The 27,217-nt window shown below is 36.0% G+C and overlaps 1 protein-coding gene across 1 annotated transcript in view; it reads right to left on the reverse strand.

Moving 5' to 3' along the window:
• The window catches only part of PKHD1L1 (PKHD1 like 1), a 180,747-nt gene that overhangs the window by 133,357 nt on the left and 20,173 nt on the right, over nucleotides 1-27,217 (reverse strand). Inside the window, exons 9-21 of the mRNA XM_062189474.1 lie at nucleotides 25,841-25,883; nucleotides 22,242-22,312; nucleotides 20,972-21,082; nucleotides 18,895-18,984; nucleotides 17,614-17,882; nucleotides 15,187-15,278; nucleotides 11,812-11,971; nucleotides 11,358-11,493; nucleotides 10,525-10,668; nucleotides 8,873-9,030; nucleotides 7,147-7,260; nucleotides 5,591-5,740; nucleotides 3,754-3,878 (exon numbers count right to left, since the gene is read on the reverse strand). Coding sequence (XP_062045458.1) covers nucleotides 3,754-3,878; nucleotides 5,591-5,740; nucleotides 7,147-7,260; nucleotides 8,873-9,030; nucleotides 10,525-10,668; nucleotides 11,358-11,493; nucleotides 11,812-11,971; nucleotides 15,187-15,278; nucleotides 17,614-17,882; nucleotides 18,895-18,984; nucleotides 20,972-21,082; nucleotides 22,242-22,312; nucleotides 25,841-25,883 — 1,663 coding nt within the window. The remainder of the gene's footprint in view (nucleotides 1-3,753; nucleotides 3,879-5,590; nucleotides 5,741-7,146; nucleotides 7,261-8,872; nucleotides 9,031-10,524; nucleotides 10,669-11,357; nucleotides 11,494-11,811; nucleotides 11,972-15,186; nucleotides 15,279-17,613; nucleotides 17,883-18,894; nucleotides 18,985-20,971; nucleotides 21,083-22,241; nucleotides 22,313-25,840; nucleotides 25,884-27,217) is intronic.

The following is a 27,217-nucleotide window of genomic DNA, read 5'->3' on the forward strand; positions in this document are numbered from 1 at the left end:
AGACTGGGAGGAAGCTTCTAGCTCCTGGCTACAGATCGGCGCAGCTATGGCCATTGCAGCCAACTGGGGAGTGACCCATCGGATGGAGGACCTCTCTCTCTCTGCCTCTCCTCCCTCTGTGCAACTCTGACTTTCAAATAAAGAAGAAAAAAAAAAAAAGAAATGGAACTGCAGAATTGTCTCCACTTAATTCATGCATTCATAAATTTGGTCCCAATTTATAATTTGGATTAAAATATGTAGTGGCCTCAAATACAAATATTTCTATAGTGGTGAGAATTGATTCAATATGAATCTCTCCCTCTCCCTCTCCCTGTCTCTCCACCACCACCACCCCGGGGCCTACTCAGCCTCTTTCTATCACTATAAATTTTCATCTTCTGTGGAAACCAGTGGTGGGATTTATGTACCTTAAAAAATATCTATTTATTTGTAAGGCAGAGTTACACAGAGAGAAGAAGTGATCTTCCATCCATTGATTCTCTCCCCCAATAGCTGCAATAGACAAGGGCTGGGATAAGCCAAAGCAAGGAGCCTGGAATTCCATACAGGTTTCCCATGTGGGTGGCAGGGCTTAAGCACTGGGCCATTTTCCACTGCTTTCCTAGGTTCATCAGCAGGGAACTGGATCAGAAGTAGAGCAACCATAACTTGAACTGGTGCTCATATGGGATGTCAGTGTCACAGGCAATGGTTTAACCTGCTGTACCACAACATGGTCCCAGTATGCACTTTGGAAATACCGAAAGGTCACACACAGGAGCCATAAGCTGTTTATTCAAATGCCATTGAGTAGCTGTCAAGAAAAAGACATTTCTTAAACATTTGTTCAAAAAGGTGTACTTTCTTGTCAGGGGCAATGGATTTGGCTGCTGCTTCTAATTCTTCATGAAACAAGACTCCAGAGTTTTCTGCATTTCTCTCAGAGAACAGCCTCCCACAGTTCTGGGCAAACCTTGGCCAAAGCACAGAGTTCAGGCATTCTTTTCTCATTCTTCTTGGAAACCCACTTCAAGTGTTACCAAACATCTATATCCAACGAAGTTCCTTGTGTAACAAGAATTTTCCTTTCTTTACAACCTATGAAACTACATTCAGGGCTTGTTCCAGAGGCATGATATAAATTGCTATCTTTCTTATGCTTATTTCAATAATCTAAGGAATACCAGTGGTAGAATTTTTGTTTCTTGAAAAATTTTTGAAAGGCTTAATGTCATTACTATAGACTTTCTCTTTGATAAATATCTTTGAGTATCTACATTTTAACTTTGGATTCCTTCCTCATGGCTAAAGAGATTCTGACACCTGGATTTAAAGTTGGTCTGTAGCTGCCCTCAATTTATCCAGTGAGCAAAATACGTGAGGGGCAATAGGTCCACAAGTTCATGATAAGACACCAGAGATGCACAACAAATATGATGCTTGAGTCTGAAAATGAGAGCATCACTTCTCTTCTGACCTTAACACAAAGTCAGTCCACTTCCAAGCAAGGAAAGCTGTAAGTTGGCAAAATTCCTTTAAAGTTTCAAATTTTAAAAATGGGTGGGGCATGACTGAGGGTGTATCTAATGGCACCTGTTTCCAGTCCTGGTGGGCCCAACAGGCTCTGACATGCTTCCTTCCACCTGTCTGGTCTCATCTCTTGTCACTCCTCCTGCCACTGCCCAGTGAGCTTACTTTGTTTTCTCCTGAGGGAGTCCAGGGATCTAACTCTACTGGAGCACCCCCAGGCCCCCATCCTGGCTATCTCACATTTCACCCCTTTGCTCATCCCCAAGGAGATGCATCCAAAATTATTTTAAAGCTCTTTAGCACATAAGGTTCCTTTCCAGTCCAACTTGTTTCAATGAATTTGAGAGGAATAAATTAGAAGATGGCTGCCAAATTTTTGAAACTGTTTGAGAATGAGGTAGAAAATGGGATGTGGGGCCGGCACTGTGGCTCACTTGGTTAATCCTCCACCTGCAGTGCCAGCATCCCATATGGGTGCCGGTTCTGGCCCCGGTTGCTCCTCTTCCAGTCCAGCTCTCTGCTCTGGCCCAGGAGGGCAGTGGAGGATGGCCCAAGTGCTTGGGCCCTGCACCCACATGGGAGACCAGGAGAAGCACCTGGCTCCTGGCTTCAGATCAGCGCAGTGCTGGCCACAGTAGCCATTTGGGGAGTGAACCAATGGAAGGAAGGAAGACCTTTCTCTCTGTCTCTCACTGTCTATAACTCTACCTGTCAAATAAAAAAAAAAATGCCTTCTTTCAGCCATATCTAAATATCATGACAGAACTAATTTAAAAAAATTTAAAAAAAGAAAATGGGATGCCTAAAGCTGCAAAGCTGGACAGCAGCTTCTTCATCCAGAAACAAATTTCCCCATCAAGATTGTACTTTCTTTACATCTAATTATTTTATTCTCCATTCTTATCTTAACTTTTTTTGCTTGTCTTTTTTTTATGGTTGCTATTTGTTCTATTTCCAATTTTAAGTCATTTTCTCTCCTCCTCTCTCTGGGTGACAAGAGGCAGCATTGCTTCTGCCTCACACATTCCATGGATGGCACTTTTGAATCATCAGTCCCATCTCTAGGATGAGACTAGGATAGCATTCTTCACATATTATAAAATGACAGCACTTAAATGACATATATTAAAGTAAGATACAATATTATATAAGTATACAAAATTATATATACCAAATATATATTTTTATATTATATATTTATATATACAAAATTATAAAATGATAGCACTTAAACGACATAAAGTATGAGTTCTGACAGAAAAAAGAAATGTATTAGAAATCTTTTCTATATAAAAAATCATGTTACTTTTATGAATCAAACTTTATGTGAAAGAAAAATGCTTATAAAATAGTGGAAAGGAAATACTGTATATCAGAGTGTTGGGTACATGACTGAATATATTTGTTAAAACTCACTGAATTGTGCACTTAGAAAGCATGTCTTTTACTTCATGTAAATTAGTATGGCTAAAATTTACAGGAATACTTTGTAAAACAGAAAATTATATGTAGGTGTCTTCATTATTACTTGTAAATAAAATTTTTGCATGTATTGCATATAGAAATGTAAAATTAGGATTGTTATATATTTCAGAAAATATAATAAGAAAAAACAAAACATAATTATACAAGATTAAATTGTGCTTGAGAATACAGCTACTGTGGTTATTAAATAACTTTCTTTAAGCTAATTTATTTTCTGCATTTAAATTTTTTATTTGCATATCTGTGTCTAACTTTTGGCAAAGCAAGTATTTCAAAATATATTTTCTTCTTTTGTTCTGATATATTTATCAAAATATTTTATTTCTCTACTAACATATGATAAGAATCTGTTTTCAGTGATAGAAATCTAACGATAATATTTTAATAAATCTCTTTCTGCCCTCCTTCTGTAACTAGGAAGATTGTTAGATTTAAAAAATATATATAATTTATATTCTAAAGTTAAACATTGTTTTTTAATTTTAAATGGTCATGGGTGATGATATTTGACCAATTCTTGCTTTCATAATCTATAGATTTCTTTTTGTTACAAGCATTTCTGTCAGGAAACATCTGTAGAGATCAGGAAACCACAGTCCAATCCATGGTATACATGCCCTCCACCCCAAAATCGAAAACAAAACACATAATAAATAAAGTCTAAGAAAAGAGTGTGTTTTAGCCTCAAGGTTTACATACTATAGTTATACTACACGTATATATAACTTAAGCTTTCAAATTCAAAGTGTAACTTACGTGTTTCCATAAGCAAATTTATATGGGAACTGTGTATCAGTGCTTCTAGTAATCCTGCCATTGTCTTGGAACTGGAATTTGAGGCCAATAAAATTTGCCAGAAATCCTTTGTATGCAAAACATAACTATAAGAAATGAAAAAAAAAATCAGTGGCAATATCTTACCATTAAATTCCTTTGAAGCAACTCAAATTAGTTCAAAACAACCCAATAACTATTTATTGAGCATTTTGAATATAAAACATACTAGAACACAGAAAAGGGGATGGTTAATTTCAGTTAGTTACAAGAAGGAGTGAGCTGGTATATGCATACTTGTGTGTGTGTATGTGTGTGTGTGTGTGTGTGTTGCAGAGGAAGGTCGGTGTTCATAAAGAAGTTGTGCCTTAGGAGGGCATTTGGCCTGGCGGTTACAACTAGGGTAGAATTTATAGAGGAGCAAGTGGAATTAAAGTCGCTTTACGGCCGGCACCGTGGCTTAACAGGCTAATCCTCCGCCTTGCGGTGCCAGAGCACCGGGTTCTAGTCCCGGTCGGGGCGCCGGATTCTATCCCGGTTGCCCCTCTTCCAGGCCAGCTCTCTGCTGTGGCCCGGGAGTGCAGTGGAGGATGGCCCAAGTGCTTGGGCCCTGCACCCGCATGGGAGACCAGGAGAAGCACCTGGCTCCTGCCTTCAGATCAGCACGATGTGCCGGCCACAGCAGCCATTGGAGGATGAACCAACAGCAAAAAGGAAGAACTTTCTCTCTGTCTCTCTCACTATCCACTCTGCCCGTCAAAAAAAAAAAAAAAGTCGCTTTACAACTAATGATTAATCCTTTGTTGTTTTCTTAGACATAGTTTTCTTAAAAAAAAAAAAATGGATAGAGGTGGGCATTTAGTCTAGTGGGTAGGATGTCCATGTCCCATATCAGAGTGCCTGGGTTTCATATCGGGTTGACTCCTGACACCAAGTCTTACTAACGCAACTCTGGGAAGCAAAAAGTGATGACTTAAGTAATTGGGTCCCTGCTACCATGTGAGAAAACTGAACAGAGTTTCTCTCTCTCTCTCTCTCCTCTCTCTCTCTGTGTGTGTATGTGTGTGTGTATCTGTCTCTTTGCCTTTCAAATAAAATAAACAATTTTTTAAATGGAAACAAGTCATTTCCTACTGAAATATGCATGTACAAACTGTAAGTAAACTGTGCAGTCGACTTAAAAGGCTATTGTGTGGAAGGAGAAGATAAGTAAACATTCCGGCAGATTAACTGGGATGTGAATGCAGCTGAGTACTTAGAGATGAATGTTACCACAAAATAGCAATTAAACACAAATTTTAATGGTCTTTAAGCTTGCCAAATATTTTGAGAACTTTGGACTTGAGAACAAGTGCCACAATTTGAGAATCCGAAGCAAACAAACAAAAAGGATGCATCTATGATGCCAGTCTTAAATCATCATACTAAAACTGCCATTTCCTCTGGTCATGATTTGTTTTTTTCACTTTCCCTGACTGGATACCCAATATCATCCGTGGTGGTTATAGCCATTTTTGTTTCTTCCAAACTAATGCAGAAAACTGGTCGAGGTTTCACATTTCTAATTATTTTGTTATGTAGACTTGGATTAAGTAATTTCTTCTGGGACTATGAGACAGAGCAGAATACAAAACACATGATACACAGGCTGCGAATCACCAGAAGGGGACATCACAGCACCCAGAACGTGAACCGCGGCGCCTGTCCAACGTGAGATGATTTCACACGGCAAGCATGTCTCCTTGTCTTCGAATTTCATGAAATTTTATTACCAAGGTATTTTCCAGATTCAATTAGCATATCATTTTGTTGAGCTTACCTGATTATAAGGAAATAATGAAAGGTCTCCATATGGTATTCTGTTTGGCTTAACATCTGCTGAGTCAAAAAGCACAGCTGGGTTTTTCAGGGAGTAACGACCACAGTACGCGTCAGTCTCAGCTGTCTTCTGCCCTCTATTAATCTGTTCCTACAGAAACAATAACACTGCCAGTGAAAACGGGATTTATTGTCTTGCTTTTCCCTCCACATCTCCACCCCAGTTGTTCAAGCTCCAACTCAGACCCCATTGTTTCAGAAACTACTTTAACTTGAAATGTTCCCTGAAATTCTAAAGCTTCATTTGGATTCATAACCATACAATCCCTCGTACACGTATTTGACTATTTCCTAAGTCCCATCTTTTTCCTTCTTTTACAAGCTCTTTGTGGACATTTTTCATTGCTTCCATGAATGTTTATTCAGTGTTTACTGTATGCCAGGCTTTTGTTTGTTTTTTTTGTTTAATCTTCAGGATTAAGGTATGAAGAATATTTTCCCCATTCACTGAGGCTACCAGTCTGGGATAAAGATGCAGTACTTACAACACCGAAGTTGCTGAGTTAGTCACATACAAGCAAAAAGAAATGGGAGAAATGAGTTCAGTATTTCAAGATAAACAAGAGTTCAAAGAGAAAAGCTATAAAAGTATTGTTCAAATGGGAAAAAAGGGCCAGGTGACTGCAGAGACAGGATAGAATCTGAGCAAAAAAGCAGAGGTGTGGGAGATGTTGGGGTTGGGAAATGCAAAGAGTTTGAAGGCACATGGAATATGTGCTGGGGTGGTAAGGGGAGATGGAGGAAAGGAGTCGAATGCCAACCACATTTCCTTGTGGTTGTTGGCACCACACTCAGAACAGGAGCATCCAAGTACGCGAATACTCATTAAGTTGAAAGATTACCCACTGGAGGGAAAGATTTTTCTCTTTTCCCACAAATAAATCTGCTCATGTAAAGTGTAATGGGATCCAATTTTAAGGATTTGTATTTCTAGAATATTGATCTGAATTGAATAACTCTACTATGCGTCTCTTGTTCTTACAGTATTCCCTTGGAAATGGTGACTATCTGGCTCCCTCAAGTCCTCAAAATAAAAATTGGGAAATTATGTTTCCTTTACTGTACATCAAAGGAAAATCTTTACATCTCATGAAGAAAGAATGACTAGGCATTGTACCAACTGACAAGAAAAGGATTTCAAAAAAGCAAGGGAAGTAATTTACTAAGAAACGCCCACTACAAACCGTATTCTCTGAAGCCAGTGAGGAAAAAGGCTATCCTTAGCCACCAGATAAAGAAAACAAACAACAATCCTAGACACCTTATATTTACTCGTCTTACCTACTTTCTGTGAGGAAGAAAACTCACATGTTGTGATAAACTGCTTTCATCAACCTTTTTATGACATGACAAGATGTTAAAACGGGCTTTACTGATAAATGTACAACAAAATAATTTTGTAATTTTAATGTTAAAAGAATTCTGGTTCAAAACCTAGTCCTAAAATTCTAAACATTCATATTTGACCAGTTTCACAGTGTATTATGCACTCCATACCAGGTTAAAATCAGTTTCATAGTCTCTGAAGTATTTCACAACAAATCCTTCTTCAAAATTTGCAATTTGTGGTGGGCACTTAGCGCTAACCATTTCTTCCACTGCTACCTGAAACTAAATTAACAGTACAAAGTTTAGCAATTTCTTTTTCACAGAAAGAACATCAGTTACTTTTTACTAATTATAATAATTAGGTCTAATGGGATATTTTCATATTTTAGCCACAATTATGAGATCACTTCCTAAATCATTTTAATTTAACATAGAATAATTTTAGTGTCCAGTGACTTTTTAAAAATTTTATTTCACAATAATTACATCCAATTGGCTAATAGTAACTTACTTACATATCATTAAAAGATAGACATATTTGTTCAGTAAAGGGAGCAAAAAAGGCCCATTAATTAGTGTACAATTAATCATATAACAGGTACATCCCCTTTCCATATTCAGAGAGGTATCTCCCACTGCAACCAATGATTTCAATATGGTCAGCTCAGTCCATGGGGCCTCCTCTGGAAATCAAAATCCACAAATGCTCATTTCCTAAATACTTTAAATCACTGCTAGATTACCAATGTTTCCTAATACAATATACTGTAAGATTGATGCAGTAATCACAAGAGAAAATAAGTCTGTACATATTGAGTACAGGTAGAATTTTTTTTCCTCAAATATTTTTATTCTACAGTTGGAACTTTAAGAAGGTTAACTGTATTGTTTGTATTTGCTGCATGAGAATGTTGGGATTATGTAATCAGAGGCAGCATTTAAGTATTTTACCTTATTGTCAACTTCACAGTTCTTTGTGAGAGTAAGTTAAAATAAAACATATAAACCAAAAAAATAGTTCTCACAACTAACTTAAAATTAACTGGAAAAAGTATAGAGTCCGCTGATTTCTACTTTTCAATAAAGATTTCTGTGTTTATGATTATTCAAAAATAAAAGAAATTCTGGAATATACAGGAATTGATACATTCATGAGTCTGCAACAATTTTTTATCTATTTGTCTGGCAAAAGACAAGAATAATTGTATAAACAATGTATAATTTTTATTCATCAAATGAATATTAACTTAAAATATCTTGTACAGGTAGTTGTCCAAACTCAGTAACTCACAAGCATTCTTGTTCTATCCACAGCTCCCTCATAAATCCTGTTGGCACAGACATAAGAACTTCCCTTTCCTTTTCTCTATCATTGCAACATTTCCTCTCTTCTGTCCTTACTGTGGGGTGGCTCCAATCCACCATGCCAAATAGGAGACTACATTAGTACTCCTTAAAGTGTTTTTTTTTTTTTAATGAAGATCAACACTTAAATGACTTTCTATCTAATAAAATAACAATATATTTAAACTAACCAATTTATATTGAGCTTGTACTGTACTATATCTGTCAAGAAAGTTCTCACTTTCACATGATGTCAAACTGAATTTTGAATGAAGAAAAATGCTAGGGTAGATAGGACACCAAGCCTCTTTGTGGAAGCAGAGTAAGGCACTGTCTTTGAGATGTCTTGTCTGGAAAAGGGGGTGGTAGATTGTCTCAGAGCCCCCTTTCTGAAAAAATTGTCCATGCTGATATTAAAGTAAGTCCGTCATATTCTAAGTGATTTTCAGTGATTTTTGTAGTATCTCCTTCCCATTTGTCTACAAATACCCAGTCAATGCTGTGAGAAGATGCAGGGAAAATGCATGGTAGGAACATTCCTAAAACATACATCATCTTCTGATGGCCGGGGGGTAAGAGGCTTAGAAGCAATCCCATCCCAATTCAATGTGAATGTCTCCATACTGGGTTTTCCTTTGATCTGTTCTGTGATATACAAAGTGACATTATTCCCTTCTAGGACTTCATAATCAAGTAGCTCAAAGTCTCCTGCAATGAAGTATCAAACAGAATTTTAAAAATTTAATTAATAAAATATCAACATACTTTGGTTACTCAAATATAACCAGAGTAGCTCTGTTTGAAGCCCCATTATTACAAAAGAAGAATGAATGCAGATGATGGAGATCCTTAAATTTGAGCAAATTTAACCACAGCAAAACTAGCAAATCAGGTAAATGCTATTCATTGAAGGTTCTGCTTCTATAGTTTAAAAGGAGATAGAAGGAAGGATGCATTAAGGCTATGAGGTGAAGTTCAATGAGCAGCTGGATATTGCAAAAGACTCTTTAGTCTGTGTTAGCGCCATTATTTCAGTACAAAGGGCAAGGCTAGGATATTGCCATTTTCTTTAAAAGTGAATAGTGCATAAACTGAATTCCAGGAAAACTCCAGGCCTGTGAGGCTTTTTTATCCAATCTCACTTTAAGAGAAATAAAGGCTTGTCCTCAGACATCTCTTCTCTTTGGAAGGGTGTTTTACCAATGAAATGCCATTTACCTTTTTCAGGTAGAGTCTTATTATTTGGGTAAATGAGTATGGTTATGATTTTGGTATCATATACTTAAGGTCACTGCTGAAGCTTTAAAATTTATGATCTATAAGTAGATCAAAAAGGATACACATATTGTCATTTGTATAATAATTAGACACTCTAATTTGGTGGAGGAGTTTTAGAAGTTTAATTCATATAAACCTAAATTCTTCATCCTCTATTCAACATTAAAATTAACAATTTCATAAAAGGAGACAAACATTGAGATTATATTTCACTTACATGAATTTGGAAAATAATGATTGGCCAGTGAGTAGTAAATGCACACACATTCAGGGACCTGCTTTGTGGGCTAGATATACCAAATAGCAAAATTGTTTTCTAAACTTAACTTTAAGACAGAATGTTTACCTCAATTTTTCCAAAGTGTCTATGTGAAACATTAGTAATAGTAACACTGTTACTACGAGGGAAAAAGAAAGAGGGAAGTATAGAGAGACCAAAGAACTTTGCATTAAGCACAGAAAATATGGGCTTCTTACTGTAGGATTTCTCACATATTTTAATAATCAGATGAACTCTGTCAATCTGCAAGGAACAGAAGCAGTATTCATTGTTTCTCATGTGAATTTGACCACCACATACTTTCATCTGGCAAGATTCAATCAAACTAGTGTCTCCTGAACAATACTGGGTTACTTAAATACTGTTTTCAGAACTAATTCTTTCACCCATTTGTAAAGCATGCTATTATGTTAGTGCATTTGTACTGCATACACTGCCTTTCTCATGCATTAGAATTGTACATTCCTTAAAACACAACTAAAACTTAAATTACCACTCATTTGATTTTTACTTCTTCTGACACTGATAAAGGGTAGAAATCCATTTTTGTTCCTCTGTCACCTTAGAAAACCTATATATTTTAAGTGGAGTTGCACAGGGCACAAATTTATTTCCAAGGACATGTAAAATGAAATACTGCTTACCTCTAGTTGATATAAAGGTTATCATGTAGATAAAGCTCTGAGAATTCTGTGTTCTCATTACTTGAACTCTGTCTGGTTTTATAGACCAGAGGTCATTTAAGGCTGATTGTAATATGAAGTCGGTAGCATCAGCAGGTATCAAGGCTTTTGAAGGGATTAAACAAATACAAGAGTTGAAATCTTTCTGATTACTGTACCTACTCCTTAAATTTCTGAAGCACCCTATGCTTTGTATCATATAAATTATCATTTAGAGAAATTGTGTTCTAAAATTGGTTCAAGTTCAGAAATACTGGCCATTTAATAGGTTTGTGATTTCCTTGTGGACAGAACTCATATTTTATTATTTCCATAATAATCACTGAGTTTGGTGAACAGCACTTGTCAATATTTACTAACTGAAACAAGGAACAGAAATATCAAAATTACTTTTTAGAATTACAAAATACAGAATGTGATGTTGCTTATTAATTAATAATGTTTCATAGGTCTGTCATTTAATCCATGAATTGAGACATGCTTATTTCTCTGCAATAATGAATCAAATTTCTATTTTATTAACTTACACCTACAAGTCAGAGATATACAAAATCCTTACATGCATTTAGATGTACATTTATTATCCTTATTTTAAAAAACTATGAAATATGCCAGAAAACTATCTATATTACTGCTATTTTCTAACCGAGTCTGAAGCTTCTTTTTGTAATTCTTGCCTCTTCTCTAGCATATCAGTAAAACCATATTTTTCAAAGAGTAGAATTTGAGTGGTCCACATGTTTTATATGTATGGATGAGAAGAAATAACATCTCTTTAATTATTTATAACGTACCAGTTTTTTCCATGTTATAGATTAATCTATATTGGTATTGGGAGCATGAATTAGCTTCCAAACATGGGCTGGTTATTACGATCTGCTGAACTTCATTAACTGCACTTGCTGTTTCCCAGTGTTCCAATGTTACAACCTATTTTCCAATTTTAAAATAAAATATCTTTAATATATGGAAAAATCCATTTTAAAGGCATTACAATTCATCTATTCAATTTTTCTTTATTGCTTGATTTTACTGCATAAGATATTTTTTAAAACATATTTACAAATGTTTCTTATTAAGCAACAGCCTATTTGATTTATAGTACAAATACCCTAAGCTACCATTCAGTAATTGTCCTTAATTGTTTTCTAACAATATAATATTTTACCTAGTAAAATTAATAACCAATTAGTGCTCCTGTCTTTGGACATTTACTTTCTATAAAAAGGATCCATAATCATAGCAAACCTGTATTTCTTGGATGATTGTTGACTGGGATTTGATAACTTGTTCTTCATTAACTGCATCTCCTGTTTGCTGCTCAGTATACACATTTTTATACTGGTACAGTCCAACATCAACAAAAGCACTTAATCTGTATTCCTGCAGCAAGATTTCTATATAATATCTGGAAAATATTAAAATGAACATAACTTCTTTTCAAGAACACATAATATTTTTCAATGAATAAAATTTAAACATTATATAAAAATTTCCCTTTAAATGATTTATAATAGTGCCTTTTAATTTAAATTTTAAAATATTCAAAGTTTCATAGTAGTTTGCTAAAATAAAATGAATTATGTAGGATATCTTATTAGTGGAGAGTTATTTGCATTCATGGATAATTTATTCATCTTAGTCAATAAATGTTTACTGAGAAAGGTACTATCCTTTATCCTCAAGACATTTAAAACAAAATAACACCATATATTACAATGGTAATTGACTGGCATACAACACAGAGGACATGTAGAGGTTAAATACTTTAATACTTGCATGTTCAAGAAAATTATAGGCAGGCTTAGATGCTTCACATATTTTATACCTGAATGCTTGTACACATCAGAGAGGAAAGCTCCTACTCTTAGGTTCTTTAAATTTGGATCCCTTTGTAACTTGGTGGACAAAATGTAGACTCTCAGGGCCAGTGCTGTGGCATAGCAGGTAAAGCTACTGCCTGCAAACCAGCATGCCACATAGGTGCTGGTTTGAATCCCAGCTGCTCCCTTCTGATCCAGCTCCCTGCTAATACACCATAGAAAGCAGCAGAAGATGGCCCAAGTGCTTGGGCTCCTGAACCCAGTTGGGAGACCAGGAACAAGCTGCTGGCTCCTGGCTTCAGATCAGCCCAGCTCCAGGTATTGCAGCCACTGGGGAGTGAACCAGCAGATGGAAGATCTTACTTTCTGTCTCTCTGTCTCACTCTCAATCTTTCTCTCACATAACTCTGCCTTCAAATAAACAAATAAATCTTTCAAAAAAAATGTTGCCTCTGGAACTTATACTGATTAGAGTGACTCTAGCCCTCCAACAACTAGAATGGGATTCACACTGAGTATTTGGATTCTTTAATCCTCTGCCCATTATCTAACTATGCGCCCTGGATAAGGTGCTCATTGGTCAGCTGCTACAAGTGAATGAAAAATTCCTGCTTCCTCACCTATGTCTCTATCAATGTCAACATTCTGTGGAGAAGCCTGCAGGAATTCCCTCTACAATGTCTCACATCATTGAACATGTATTCTTTTGTATGAAAATAAGCATCCATAGATTGTGGAAAGCCCTGAAAGAGATATTTGTTGTCTCTCACATGTCTAGGATAATATGGCTCTGCACAGTCCACCTGATAGAAGCAATACTGAGGGATAAACATCAAGCACTTGGTTGCCTATGAACCTGTTCGCCAGCTCTTCCAAACTGAGATGGCCAACACGAATTAAGGAGCAGGACTCAAAGAAGTACTATTAAATTATCTATCCTTACTTACAGTTTGAAAATATTAATTAAGAACCCTCTGTATGCAAGACATTAAACTAAGCACTTGACAGACATTATTATGTTTATTCTTCACAAAAGTCTTGTAAGACAGATATTATTCCCTTTTTTCTTTGAATAACAGAGGCAGAATTTAACGATTTAAAGATTTTTTTTAAACACTGAGTAACTGAGGTAGAAGTTACAACAAAACAAGGTACAAAAAAGAGATACACTCAGGGATGGAACTCTCCTATCCAAGTAGAATGACCTGGTAACTGAGCTAGTTTTGGAAAGGCTCTGGGAATGTCTGTGCAATAAACCAGCTAGAATGGCCTTGACTGCAGAATTAATTATTGAAGGGAAGATTATAAATTCTACTGGTTTTGCAGAAACACAGAGGCCAGACAGCAGATATATTAACAGCTGGTTTGACTCAAGTTCTAGCCTCCTACGAAGCAGGTCAATTTAATTCATTCTCTAAAACCGAGACAACATCAGAAAATGTACTGATAATTGCAGTATTAACCAGGCATTCTATTTAGCTTGAACTTGCTTACTAGTTATCTTGGTTAAAAAAAAAGAAAAAAGAAAAGAAAACGTTCATGTATATAAAGAGCTGGAAGCAAAAGAAAGAGAAAAGACTGGAATGGTTTTCCCATGTCAGTTCTACTGAGAACTGAGTAAGAAAATTGTATCTGATTGATCCCAGGTTCCACTGATTTCAATCCTCTCCAGTTCCATCAGAATGGCTTGTGATGCTTTTGAGCATAATCTCCTCAATGTCTGGAAAGGTAACATGATAGGAAGGGAGGGGAAAAAAAAAACCCTCCCATCTGGAAGTGAGGTTTATTTGTTCAAACCTTGAATGCAAACCTGTCCATTTACTTTGGCCAATGGAATATCACCAAATATCCACACAACGAGTATTGAAAAGTGTGTGCCTTAGGTGTTGTCTTCTTTATTAAGGGTAACTCATCTCCTAATGTGACTAGACTGAGCTAGACTCCTGGAAGATGAGAAACCATCTGGAATGGCATGCCCGGATATCTAGGTCCCAACTACATCCGGTGGGGCTCCAGATATGTGAGATCCTCCTAGACCATCAACCCTGAACTAAGTTACCTTGGACCAAAAGAACTACCCAGCTAACCAAAAAAAAAAAAAAAAAAAACCAAAAAAACTGTGTGAAATACTAGACACTTGTTTGCAACTACCAAAACTTGGAGTGGTTTCTTATGCAGTAAAACCTAACAGATACAAATGATTAATGGAAGATGAGTTTAATGCATCTTGTCATGTCCTCCATGTAACAAAGCCATTTTGATTATATCATCTCTTTTATCTTCCCGTTGTTTTCTGGAACCAGGAATGGCTTTTTGAATGGGGTTATACGTTATGTGGGTGCTAACCTCTTCTGTCCTCTGGATTTGACCTTTCTTGGCTAAATGATGTGCTCCTTCAGGGTAGAGATTGTATTTGAACATCCTTGTATTTTATTTCCAGCACCTAGTCCAGGATGTGGGATTGTATGTGTGTTCATATGCAGTGGCATCAACTCATGTGATTTGGTTCAGTGGTAGAAACAGAAATTAGATGGGTGTAGTAACTGAAAGGTACTAGAAAAGGGCTAAAACCAGGATTAACTAAATTTCACACCATCACAATTTCTGCAACAAGTTTAATTTAAATGTCAAATTTCTCTGGTTGGCTGAATGCCAGTATTCTTAAAGTCATAGCTTCAAAATTTAATAAAATTATAAATAATGAACAAATATATTAAATCAATAGACTATCTCCACACAAATAAAATAAAAATGTACACTTAAAAACACAATAATTTAAAGACAAGGAAAAAAAACTTACTCTCTTCCTTTCTGAAGATAAATATCATCTGATCTTTGTGTTGGACTGGAAAAGTAACTGTTGGCATTGGCAGAATGATATGCAATCCTCACCTTATACCCAGAAAGACAGAGAAAGAAAAGAGGACTTTATCAGTAAAAGTTACCAATATATCACTACCAATTATTACTTCTGTTAGCATTAGAACTTTTAAGAATAGAAAAATACAAAATGACTCCATATTTTTTTTAAGATATGTTACCCTTGATAAAATGAATTTTTAAAAAATTATCAAAGCTTACTTCATTTATCTCACCCTTCATTAACACCAACACCAATATACCAAGTGTGCCACACACATCACACCTGCACAGGTAGAATTGCAATTGAGGGGCCAGCGCTGTGGCACAGTGGGTAAAACTGCTGTCTGCAGTGCTGGCATCCCTTATGGGCACTAGGTTGAGTCCTAGCAGTTCCACTTCCGATCCAGCTCTCTCCCTCCTTCCCTCCCTCCCTCTCCCTCTCTCTCTGTCTCTGTCTCTGTTTCTGCCTCCCCGTAACTCTGCCTTTCGAGTAAATAAATCTTAGAAAAAAAAAGAATTGCAATGGAAAATAAAAATATACATACTAGAAAAATGTTGTTAAAAGAAAGAAAAAAAAAGACTAACAAAGCAAACAAAAAGGAGACAATGTTATTGTTCAATAAAACATTCTGTTTGCAATGTGATGAATTTTGTGGGATTTATCCAAAATAGATCATTAGAGGTAGGCCTAAAATACGCCAAAGATTGTTAGGCATCACTAGAATGAGTGGATTTGGGGCATCCCACTAGGAATGACTGCACGATCATTGGAGGAAGCATGTTGAGAAGCTATGGTAAATTGGGGTTCATAAATTATAGGTTCATAAATTACAAGTTTAAATAACTTGCGAAATTAGCTTGAAAAAATTCTTGTCATATAAATTGAGTCAGAATGTTATTTTTATTTGAACTATTAATATTTATGAAACTGTCCTAAGGAAATAATTCAAAATAAAGAAAAATTTAATGAACACAGATGTTCAATGGAGTATTATTGGTGGTCATAAAAATTCAGAAGTAATTTAAAAACCTATCAGTACAGAAATAGTTATCTAAGTAAACCCAGGTAATGGCACACTATTCAGTCATTAAAAATGATTATTGTAGAAAGTATTTAATGACAGCACTTGATAATAATTTGTTACAAAAGATAAATATGGAATGGGATGTATAATTCAATTTATGTAAGACCCCCAAAACAAATACGTTTAAAAGACAGACTTTCATCTTATCACCAAGCAAATGTAGAATAGTGAAATATTTTCATTATTCTCGAGATATATTACATTTTTGTAATTCTTTCATAACAAAGAATCTTCAATTTAAAGGATACATATCAGACTGCCTGAAGCAGCAGCATCCCTTATGAGCTTCAGTTTGTGTCCTAGCTGTGCCACTTCTGATCCAGCTCCCTGCTAATTGTCTGGGAAAATAGTGAAAGATGGCCCAAGTGCTTGGGCCCCTGCCACTCATGTGGGAGACCCAGAAGAAGCTCCTGGCTCTGACCTGGCCCAGCCCTGTTGCAGCCATCTGGGGAGTAGACCAGCTAATGGAAGATCGATCGATCGATCGATCAATCGATCTATCTATCTTTATCTCTCTCTCTCTCTCTCTCTCTCTCTTTCTTTTTCTCTCTCTCTCTTTCTCTCTTTCTCTCTCTCTCTTTCTTTCTCTTTCTCTCTCTCTCTCTCCCTCCCTCCCTCCCTCCCTCCCTCCTTCTCTCTCCATAACCCTACCTTTCAAATAAATATTTTTTAAATCACAATAAAAGATACATATGTGTTTTTCTCTTGGAAGACAAAAATAGAGATGGGAGATAATTTCTTTTAGGTTATAGGCTTTTTTTTTTTACATTATCATTTGTATCATGTGTTAAAATACCCAAGAACCAAATCATATATCATTTCTCATAAATTGTTTAATATGGTCATTGGCTTGATTTTTAAAAAGTGATTCCATGAGGCCAGTGTTGAGGCATAGCAGTAAAGCCACCACCTGTGGTGCCTGTATCCCATATGGGCACTGGTTCATGTTCTGGCTGCTCCACTTCCCATCCAGCTCCCTGATAACATGGCTGAGGAAAGCAGCAGAAGATGGTCAAAGTGCTTGGGCTCCTGTAATCACATGGGAGACCCAGAAGAAGTTCTTGGCTCCTGGATCCTGGCTTAAGTCTAGCCCAGCCCTGGCCATTGTAGCCATTTAGGGTATGAACCAGCAGATGAATGATCTCTCTATCTCTCCCTCGCCCTCTCTCTCCTTCTATTACTTTGCCTTTCAAATAACTCAATCTTAAAAAATAGTGAGATCCATACAATGATCATCATTGTGTTTTATAATACCAAAGAGCACTCTGTGGCTTCCTTACCTTATCTTCTGGAAGTCCAGTCTGGCTGAAATAAATAGCATAACGGTCATCACCTTTGATGTAGAATCTATAAAAATCAGAATCTGGAGGCACCAAAAATCCACTGAGGCGAGCAACAAATGTGTCTTGTTCCATGGGCCAAACATGAGAAGCTGAATCTACCCAATGGGCACCCAGGTACCCTGGTGTTTTTTCATTATATCCAAGTATCTCTTCAAGATGCACTGGCCGACTATTATTCCATACCTCAAGCTTTAGGCCTCTCCCCCCTAAGGATACAAAAGAAGCCTTTCATCAGAATCAGGAAGCAATATCTCCACAGGCCTTCTGTTTGGGTGATGGTTATAGATAATTATTTCAATTCACACAACTTCAAGATTCAGATCATTTAATTACAGAGCCAATCCCTCGATTATGCTTTCCAAGCAAACACTCAATATTTTTCTTCCTTTATTTTTCCTTTTTCTACTTTAGGATTCTCTCTCCTTAGAATCAAAGAGGGAATACTCCCAAAAAAGTACACCTACACACTGTTGCCAGTGTAAAGCTGTGATTAAGTTATTTCCTAATAAGTAAAGAGATGTTTCACTCTTTTGTTTGTTTGTTCTTTGTCCTTAAAATGCTGCAAGAAGTAGGCTCACTAAGTGCTAGATGCTAAGCCTGTCTGGATATGGAAAATAACAGCTACTCCTCATCAGCCGAATTTGGAGAAAAGTGTGAGTACTTCAACCTTCTACAGCGGGAGCATTCTCAGATGCACACAATTTTCTTCAAAGTCACCCACTGCAAACATCAAAACTCTTCCTTCCGCTGGTCTAAGGTCATTCTAAACAAAGAAGTCTAAGAAGCTGGTAAACTAAATTTATTTGGCCTCAAATAACAACCAATGAAACCATTATAAACAGATGTTGCGGTGTGCACAAGACATGAGGTATACACCACACTCAAACACAGCATGTCAGTGGCATCGGTGTCAATGTGAAAACATCAGGGAAATTTCACTGGGCCACAAGCTAAAAGGAATTTTGAGTTACGTTTGTCTCATTCCCTGTTTTCACTCACAGATCAATTCAAACAAGCAAAGATTTTTGCCTCTTCCATTTACTTCTTCACCAGGAGAAGGCATTTTAAAAAATCTCTACATAGTCTGTACAAAGGTTTAGTAATCATAACTTAAAGTTCAAATAATCTTTTTCCCTGATGATACATGTCAATAATATTTCTTTTCTTTCTTCCTGTTTTTTTAATATAGAAACAGCTATTCTCTCTTATATAACTTACCTGGATATACACTTTTGAGAAACTGAGGTTTGGAAGGTGTCTTACAATATATACTATTTTCTGTGACACTCAAAATACCACAAGCTTGACCTACAGAGAAGCAAGATGGGAAATAGTTGCTGGTAAAACTTCAGAATGCAAATCCCATTAGCCTATCTATAAGTAATTTTTCTACTAAAAAAAGTTGCTTAGACAACAGGCACAGTGGGGGAGTCTTCATTTCATTCACATATTCCCACTAAAGCTTATCAATAATTAATTGTCATACTTCCATGAGACAACATTTTCCTGGCAAACTATCACAAGCCAGAGAAAGAAAATTTCACAATTTCTGCAAAAAAAAAAAATTAAGAATTTGATAAAACCATGTCTTTGTAAACCATGTCTTTTCCAGATTCAACATGAAGCTTTGTAACTGTTCTCAGAGAAAAGTTGCTGACTAAACATGACATGATGTTCAGATTTGCAAGTAGATGATCTCGGCCTTCTTAGGTAGGAAACGTGGTGGTTAGTCCAAGTTCTCCAAATGAAAAAAGAAAAAAACAACCTTTAACTTCCACTCAAGCACAACTAATTTGAAGGTTAATTTTATGTTGCAGGTGTCTTTGTGTGTATCACGCATGGTTAGCCCTCGGTGAGTATTTCCTGGAATGGCATTGCAACCAGCAAAAAGTTAAGTGGAACAGTTGGAGAGTTTTTATGTTTTTGTTTTTGTTTTGTTTTGTTTTTTGGGGGGCAAGTTTTATTTGGTGGCCTGGAATGTGTAAACCACTACATCATCTTTCACTATTTTAAAAGTTGTAGATTGCAAGAAAACTGAACTAGAAAACAGTAACTGGAAGTGTATTAAAACAATAGCCTTTTCTATTGTGAATAAAGGAAAGCTACATTAACAAAACATTATTTTTAAGAAATAACTGAGGATTCAAAAATCTCAATCTGATTAGCACATTAATGTCGAGGATATGCAGTAAAAAATTTAAAAGTTCTCTTTGCATATCAATTGGATCATGATCAATGTAGGCATAATATCAGATCATAAAGCAAGTTATACAAATAAAAATATTTCCTATCCATGGTTTTAATTTTTGAAAGACAAAATGTGGTCAGAAAATATGAGTTTAAAATCATGTCATGTATATTATGTATATGGCCTAGGTTTTAATATTTATGCGTGACAGACAGTAAGTATACACGAGGACAGGAACATTATTCCATAAATGTTAGATAAGGTTGCTTTACATTGATTTCTCTGTTTCTGAATTCTCATTTCGGCTGGCTCATGAGCAGATTCCAAAGAGGCAGAGAGTACCCAAGCAAGAGGGCTGCAGCAGAAAACACATGTGCAGTTGCAGAAACAGGCACCCTGTTCCCCACCTATCAAGGGCTGTGAATGTTACTGTGACAGAGTGGGATGGTCCCCACTATTACTTTCACAAAACACATGAAAGCAGTACATACCCACAGAATCAAGCTGAATGTGTACTCGCAGGCAGGTGACACAGTAATTAATGCTCTTTCCTAGGCCAGGATTGCCTGTAACTGCCCATGGACAGACAAAGCACAACACAAGGATTCTTTAAAAGTTCATGGAAAACGGAACTAAAAGATAAGTTTATTTTGGCAGGAAAAGAAATCTGAAATCTATGCATAGCTTTTCCATGAACTTTTTAAAGGTACCTTATATATATGAAATGTATCTCCAAAACACTATTTAAATTTCCCCATAATTAGCTAACTCATTTAGAAGCAACAAAGTTCAAAAAGGGCACCAAGGAGCTCATTAAATAAGCATAAGTGTATCCTTGGGCCTCGATGAGACTGTGTTGACCACAGCCATGACACTACCACATGGTGTCCTTTGGTGTCAACCTCAGAGCTCAAGTGTTGCCCATAGGCTACAAGGGGAGACCCTCACTGGAAGATGGCAGTGATTGAAGCATCAAGCCCCAGAACCAGATGCCTGTGTGAAAATGCCCAGCTGTAAATTGAAGGCATTAAGACTATTCTTACAAATTATTAGAGAACAAGCAGGATTTGTTTTTACACAGCAGTACATAAAAACCATGGAAAATACCTCCAACTAGCACTTTCACTGGAGAATCTGTCTGATCAAAGAAGCTCCCACTTATTGTTAGCATGGTGTCGCCTTGAATGCTTCCTTTTGAAGGTGAAACTGAAGTAATCTCTAGGAGAGAAACACATTGCACAAAATGTCATGAATATTACACACAAACCGCAATACTCGAATTTCCAAATTACCTAACATAGCACCTAACACAGTACAAGTAATGGACAACCAAATGAATGGATGAGATGTCTTCTTTTTTGGCTCTGATACAAACCCTACAAAGAGGACCACACACACAGCTTTTATAGAGAGCTACATTCCATAGGGATCAGGTGTTAGTGGTGACTGCTATTAAAGACCCTAGTAATGGAGAAGGAAAAGCAGAGCTGAGCATAGATATTTAGTTCAAGTGCAATAGCCTCTTTTCTTATTCACCCTTGAACAATGGAACTTTCTTACACTTATTGGCTATCACTTTATATGCGCATTTTTCTCCTACAGTAATACATATAACTATGATTAGACTAGACTTATATTTTTGAACATAAACAGTTTAGATATGTTGGTAAAATAGCCAGGATCATGACCTATGGCATAATCTTACTATAATTTATTCTTGTTAACTCAAGGTCTAAATATTCTTTTATGTGAGTTTCATGTTAAATACATTTTTAGAAAATGCTAAGACAAATCACATTTGATTAATTCTAAAGTGTACATTCTTCCCCTTTTAACATCTTTGAAATTTGGATATGTCCATCCCTCCTGACCTTGAACGTGTCTGTCCATCACTCCTCTTTCAGGAGGATTTGTGTTTGCTTCTAACACTCTCCTAGAGGTGCCAGCAACTAAGATCTCTTTAAATTAAATTAAATTAAATTAAATTATAATATGTTTGAGGATTCTTTTGAGTCACACTGAAAGCATAAATCTGCAAGTATACCCACTGTGTGGTTTAGACTTACTTCACCGAGGAGATTTTTTTTTTCTTCCTTCCTTGACCAAAAATGCTGAGACATACAAATTACTCTGCTGTCTATGTTAGTGTGATGGATTTGTTTTTAAATCAATATCACACCAAGCAAATAATTTTTGGGGTCCTAGATGAGTATAAGGGCTTCCTATTAGAATCCCAGTCTTAAGTATTCTTTCTTTTCTAGATATTCATAAAATAATACACCTTACAATCATTGTTGTCTTTGATAAAATCAAGTGTATGCCACCATCACCCCTCCCTTCTATCTTTCATACATTCACAGAGAAAAATTTAACATACCTGCATATGTTTGAAACATGGAAATTTTATTGAGAGAAGAAACAAAATATGCCATCTGCTGTGGGAAACTCCTGTTTAAAAAAACAGTAAAATTTCCTGCTTTAAAATAGCCTTTAATTTAGGAATTTTTATTTTAGTGAGAAGAAACATGTCAGAGTTCATAATGGAGCAGGATGAAACTTTTGGAGAGAGATAAAAAATGTTCTATATCTTACTTTAGTTGTTCACACATGTACACACATATAACTGAACATTTCAAATATGTGCAATTTATTGTAAGCAAATCACACTTCAATAGAGTTTATTTTATGAAATAATATTGACATTAATAAAAGAGAGACAGGAAGACTGCCCTTTGTAATGACTGGGGTTTTCTGCAGACCATACCACCCTCTCTCCTCCTAGGACTCAGTTAGCAAAGTATTGTGCAAAGAGCTTTCAATCTATTATGTCATTTTATATTTACATCAACTACATGAGGTAAGTGAAATTTACAGAATTTATTTGTCTTACTCAAGATCACAAAGCCAATTAGTAGCTGAAACAAGAGTTGGAGCCTAGGGAAGTTTAAGTCCACAGGCTTTGCCCCAATCTAACTTGCATACCATACAGGACTCCTCCTCTGACCACTAAGGTGTATGACAGTAAAAAGTATGAGAGAAAATTAGCAACAATCCATCAAGTTCAAAAACCCTTAATGAACAGAGAGCCTGTTCATATTTTTTGATAGATACACTCTAACCCTTTCAAAACCTTTAAAAAGTAAAAAAATCCTACAGATTGAATGATGTTCCCTTAATTTTCTCAATGGGTACACAATTAGAAAAGTTAGGTAATTCCCATATTAAAACTCAAAACCCATCCAACATAATTATAAGAAACTGAACTAGACTCTAAAAGGATACTGCAACTCTTGTTCTTGGGACCACCAATGAACTCCACTGTAAGTCTAACCCAGGCATTATAATATGCATTTGCAAGATTAAAGATTCTTTGAAAATATTTTATGCCAGGTTAGTTATTTAAGAAATTCATACTGGATTTTATGTGGTTTTTTTTGGTTATAAACTTATTTTTCAGTTGATTTCTAATAATCTGAAACTATGCTAGGCCAACAATACTGTGTCTGGCCAGATCCTGCATCTCAAAACTGAACTCTGCTTCTTAGGTTAGTGTGGCAATTGCTTCTTGAAATAAAATTTGAATGCAATTTATTTTGGATGACATGAAGGTGATTTTCACTAATTCATTGATAATGAGTAGGCATTTCACAATTAAGATAGCCTCATCTGAACCTTATCAGTTTGGAACAGCTGTTGTTTGAACTTGGGGTAATAAAGGAGAGAAGGTTGGATATTAAAAGAAATACAGAATGGGTCCCACAATGGTCTTTAAATGGTTTATTTGATAATCAAGAAAGCTCCTGAAATTTGTAAAATATGAATTTTATAATTTATAAAATGATTTTGAATTTTTAAATTGCCATGTACTCTTATAACTAGACATCTAATTAGTTTTTATTGTATTCTAAAGGATTATCTTAAACTCCTAAGAATATTATATAGAATAATGCAATTTCCTCAATTATGACACATAAATACAAAAAGAGAGCCATTGGCTTAAAAAAGAGAAAAAAATAGTACTAAAAGTCAAGATCACAGAATAAACAATTTAATGTAGCATTTTGGCCTGTATTATATGTGAGTTTGCTGGCATTTTAACTGGGAAATTTCTGGGCATGTTAATGTAACCCATTGATTTATCTATGCTTATCAATCACATTCGACCTTGAACACTTAAACATCCTATATTTTGATAATTGCTTCTCTGAAGTCATATGATGGATTTTGGTAATTAATAGCTTTCAAACAGATTTAGAACCAAGGATTCATTCTGCTTTTCACCTTAGAAAGAGTGATACCAAAAGCATAAAAGAACCATATGTAGCTCAGAAAATAATTTGAAGTTCAATAGTTACTGCTTCTAACATGGTTTTCTAACCTGTTCAGTAAAATCCTATTACATACATTTATAAGTAAGGAGGTCACGTTCTCCTAGAGAATAACTATTAAGTCATGGGATTCCAAGTCACAAAGATTTATCCTACCATTTACATTTCTTCTGCTTTGATTTTCTCTTGAATTATATTGTTCTTTATGCTTCTTTTCTGGTCTAGATTGCTCTAAAATAGTGTCCAGCCCAGGCGTCCCTTTGTAATAAATCTATTGCCTGTAGGTGGCTAGAATTAGACAGTCTCTAAATATAGTGGTGGTGGATTTGAACGCCCTGGGATTGCGTTCCACTATGAAAGGGGCCAAATCTCACATTCTTTTGCAGTCTGTGAACACTGAACAGGAATAGCATCTACTTTGACTGCAGTATTGGCACTCTTTTCAAACATCTAATCATTGAGTATCTTTTCAGAGACAAAAAGAAATAAGACCTATATCCTATTGTTGATCTACTATAGTTAACATTAGTATTGGATACTACATAATGTAATTTATTTGGATTTCTGTCATCCGGCTCATTTTCTCAATGGGAGACACTATGACATTTTGAGCACAGCAATTCATTTAGGCTTGGCACATCTCAGTTCTGCCCACTAAAAGCCATTAACATATCCAGTTACTGTGACAGCCAGAAAATGCTTCTACACATTTGCAAATGCTCCTGAGTACAGTAATCCTTCCATGGTTGAGAATCCTGGATCAGAATGTCAAGTAGTGATGAGATGTGGTTCTGGTGGCTGAAATCCTCCATCAGTCATGGCAGAGCACTGGAATGAAATGCTCAGGTCCTGGAGTCAGTTTGCATGGGTTTGCATTCAAGTGCTGCTTCCTAATAACTGTACATGCTTGGGAAAATTATATAACATTCCTAAGTCCTATTTTCCCAATGGGTACCACGGGACAGATTATAGGACCTAATTTATAGATTCTTCTGGAGGAATATACTAGATAATGTACATAAATCACATAACACTGTGTTTCCTACTTCATTATTATCATTAGCTATTATATGGTTTGCAACCTATGTTGAGATTTGCATAGGCTAATATTTTTATACAATTATAAAAGTTTTTTATGTATATTATTATTAAAAATGCCTGGAAACAAGCTATAGTTTTATTAAAAATTGCAAATATAAGCTATTAACATTGGTACTAAGATGTACAATTGAAAAACTATAACCACTATCTTTTACAATTCTGTCTTGATACCTTGAAAGAAAACCCGTATCACATAATATTAATCATGGGATTTTATTTATTCTTACACTAGTTGAAATCAAAATTTAATTACTTAGGCTATAAAAAGAATTATAATTAAATCAGAAGAGCCATGAGAAATAATACTTTCCCATAAAACAGTCAAAGATTTTTTATTTGTTGTTTTAGTTACTGCTGTATTTCCCAACAATTGAAAGGTCATGTGTGAGGCACAAATTATGAGTGAGAGGATGATACAGCTCTTTAAATGTTAATTTAGGGAAATAAATTTATTAATTTTTAAAGTCTCTGCATCCAAAGCACAAATATATGCTTTATTTACTCAGTTGAATCAATTATGAAAATTATTATTTACAAAATGGCCTACCTTCCATAATCACTGTCTAAGATGAAGCTGACATTGTGATGACCTGGAATTAATTAAAATACACAATCAATTAAATTCCCAATCACAGGACAGTGACTCTATGTTATAAAGCTGATTTAGGAACAGAGAAAAAAACATATAATCAAAATTCTACTTATATAATCACTTATTAATCCTTAAAGAAATGAAAGCTGAACTATATTAAAGAGGCACACACAATTTTAAAACACACATAATAAAATGTCTTATGATTATTATATTTTATCAAGTTTTTCTGGTTATAGTCTTAAGATATCTTAACTGGAAAAACCCGACAAAATAGCATTGTGAATGAAGAAATTAAAGAAAAGATATATAACCATGTTTCTCTGAAAATTTTTTAGAAGATTTTTATTTATTTATTTGAGAGGTAGTTACAGACAGAGAGAGGAGACAGAAAGAAAGGTCTTCCATCCGCTGGCTCATTCCCCAAATGGCTGCAATGACCATAGTTGAGCCGATCTGAACCAGGAGCTTCTTACAGGTCTCCCATGTGAATTTAGGGGCCCAAGCATCTGGGCCATCCTCTACTGCTTTCCCAAGCCATAGCAGAGAGCTGGATCAGAAGAGGAGCAGCCGGGACTAGAACCAGAGCCCATATGGGATGCTGGCTCCACAGGCAGAGGCTTAGCCCACTGTACCATAGCACCAGCCCCTGAAATATCTCTCATTCATTCAATAAATATTTACTCATTCAGACAGTCTGCTAGGCGGGGTGCGCACATAGCTTGTCCATCTCCCAACAGAACATACTGTCTAGCAGAGGAGGCTACAATCAGTCAAGAGCAATGACACTAACAGAGAACTACAACTTGTGATAAGGCTATCAGGGAAAAGTAGGGTGAACTTTGAGATACAAGACAGGAAGCCAAAAGAGGCTGTTTGAGGACATACATTTTATCTAAAATTTTCAGGAGAGGAAAGTTGCAAAGGCCCAGACACAGAAGGCATGAAGCTCACTGAAGCATTAAAACAAAGCAACAACAACAAAATGAGGATATACAAAGCAAGGAGATGTGGGGGAGAATGCAAAATCGAGGCAACATGTATATCAGCTAAATTAGTCATGGAATTCTCTGGAGGGAAAAAAAAAAACCAAGGGGAGGGGGACAGAAACTTGAAATTGACTATGTGAACCTTAAGAATAAAATATTCACACTTTCTCACATGAAAGTGAAAAGAAGGCAAGGAAGAAGGAAAAGACACTTTAAAAAGGATACAGGGGCCAGCACTGGGTTTTAGTAGGTTAAGTCTCCACCAGTGGTGCCAGGATCCCATATGGATGCCAGTTCTTGTCCTGATTGCTTCTCTTCCAAACCAGCTCCCTGCTAATGTGCC

This window comes from Lepus europaeus, chromosome 4 (assembly GCF_033115175.1).
Source record: "Lepus europaeus isolate LE1 chromosome 4, mLepTim1.pri, whole genome shotgun sequence".
NCBI classification, from domain to species: Eukaryota; Metazoa; Chordata; class Mammalia; order Lagomorpha; family Leporidae; genus Lepus; species Lepus europaeus.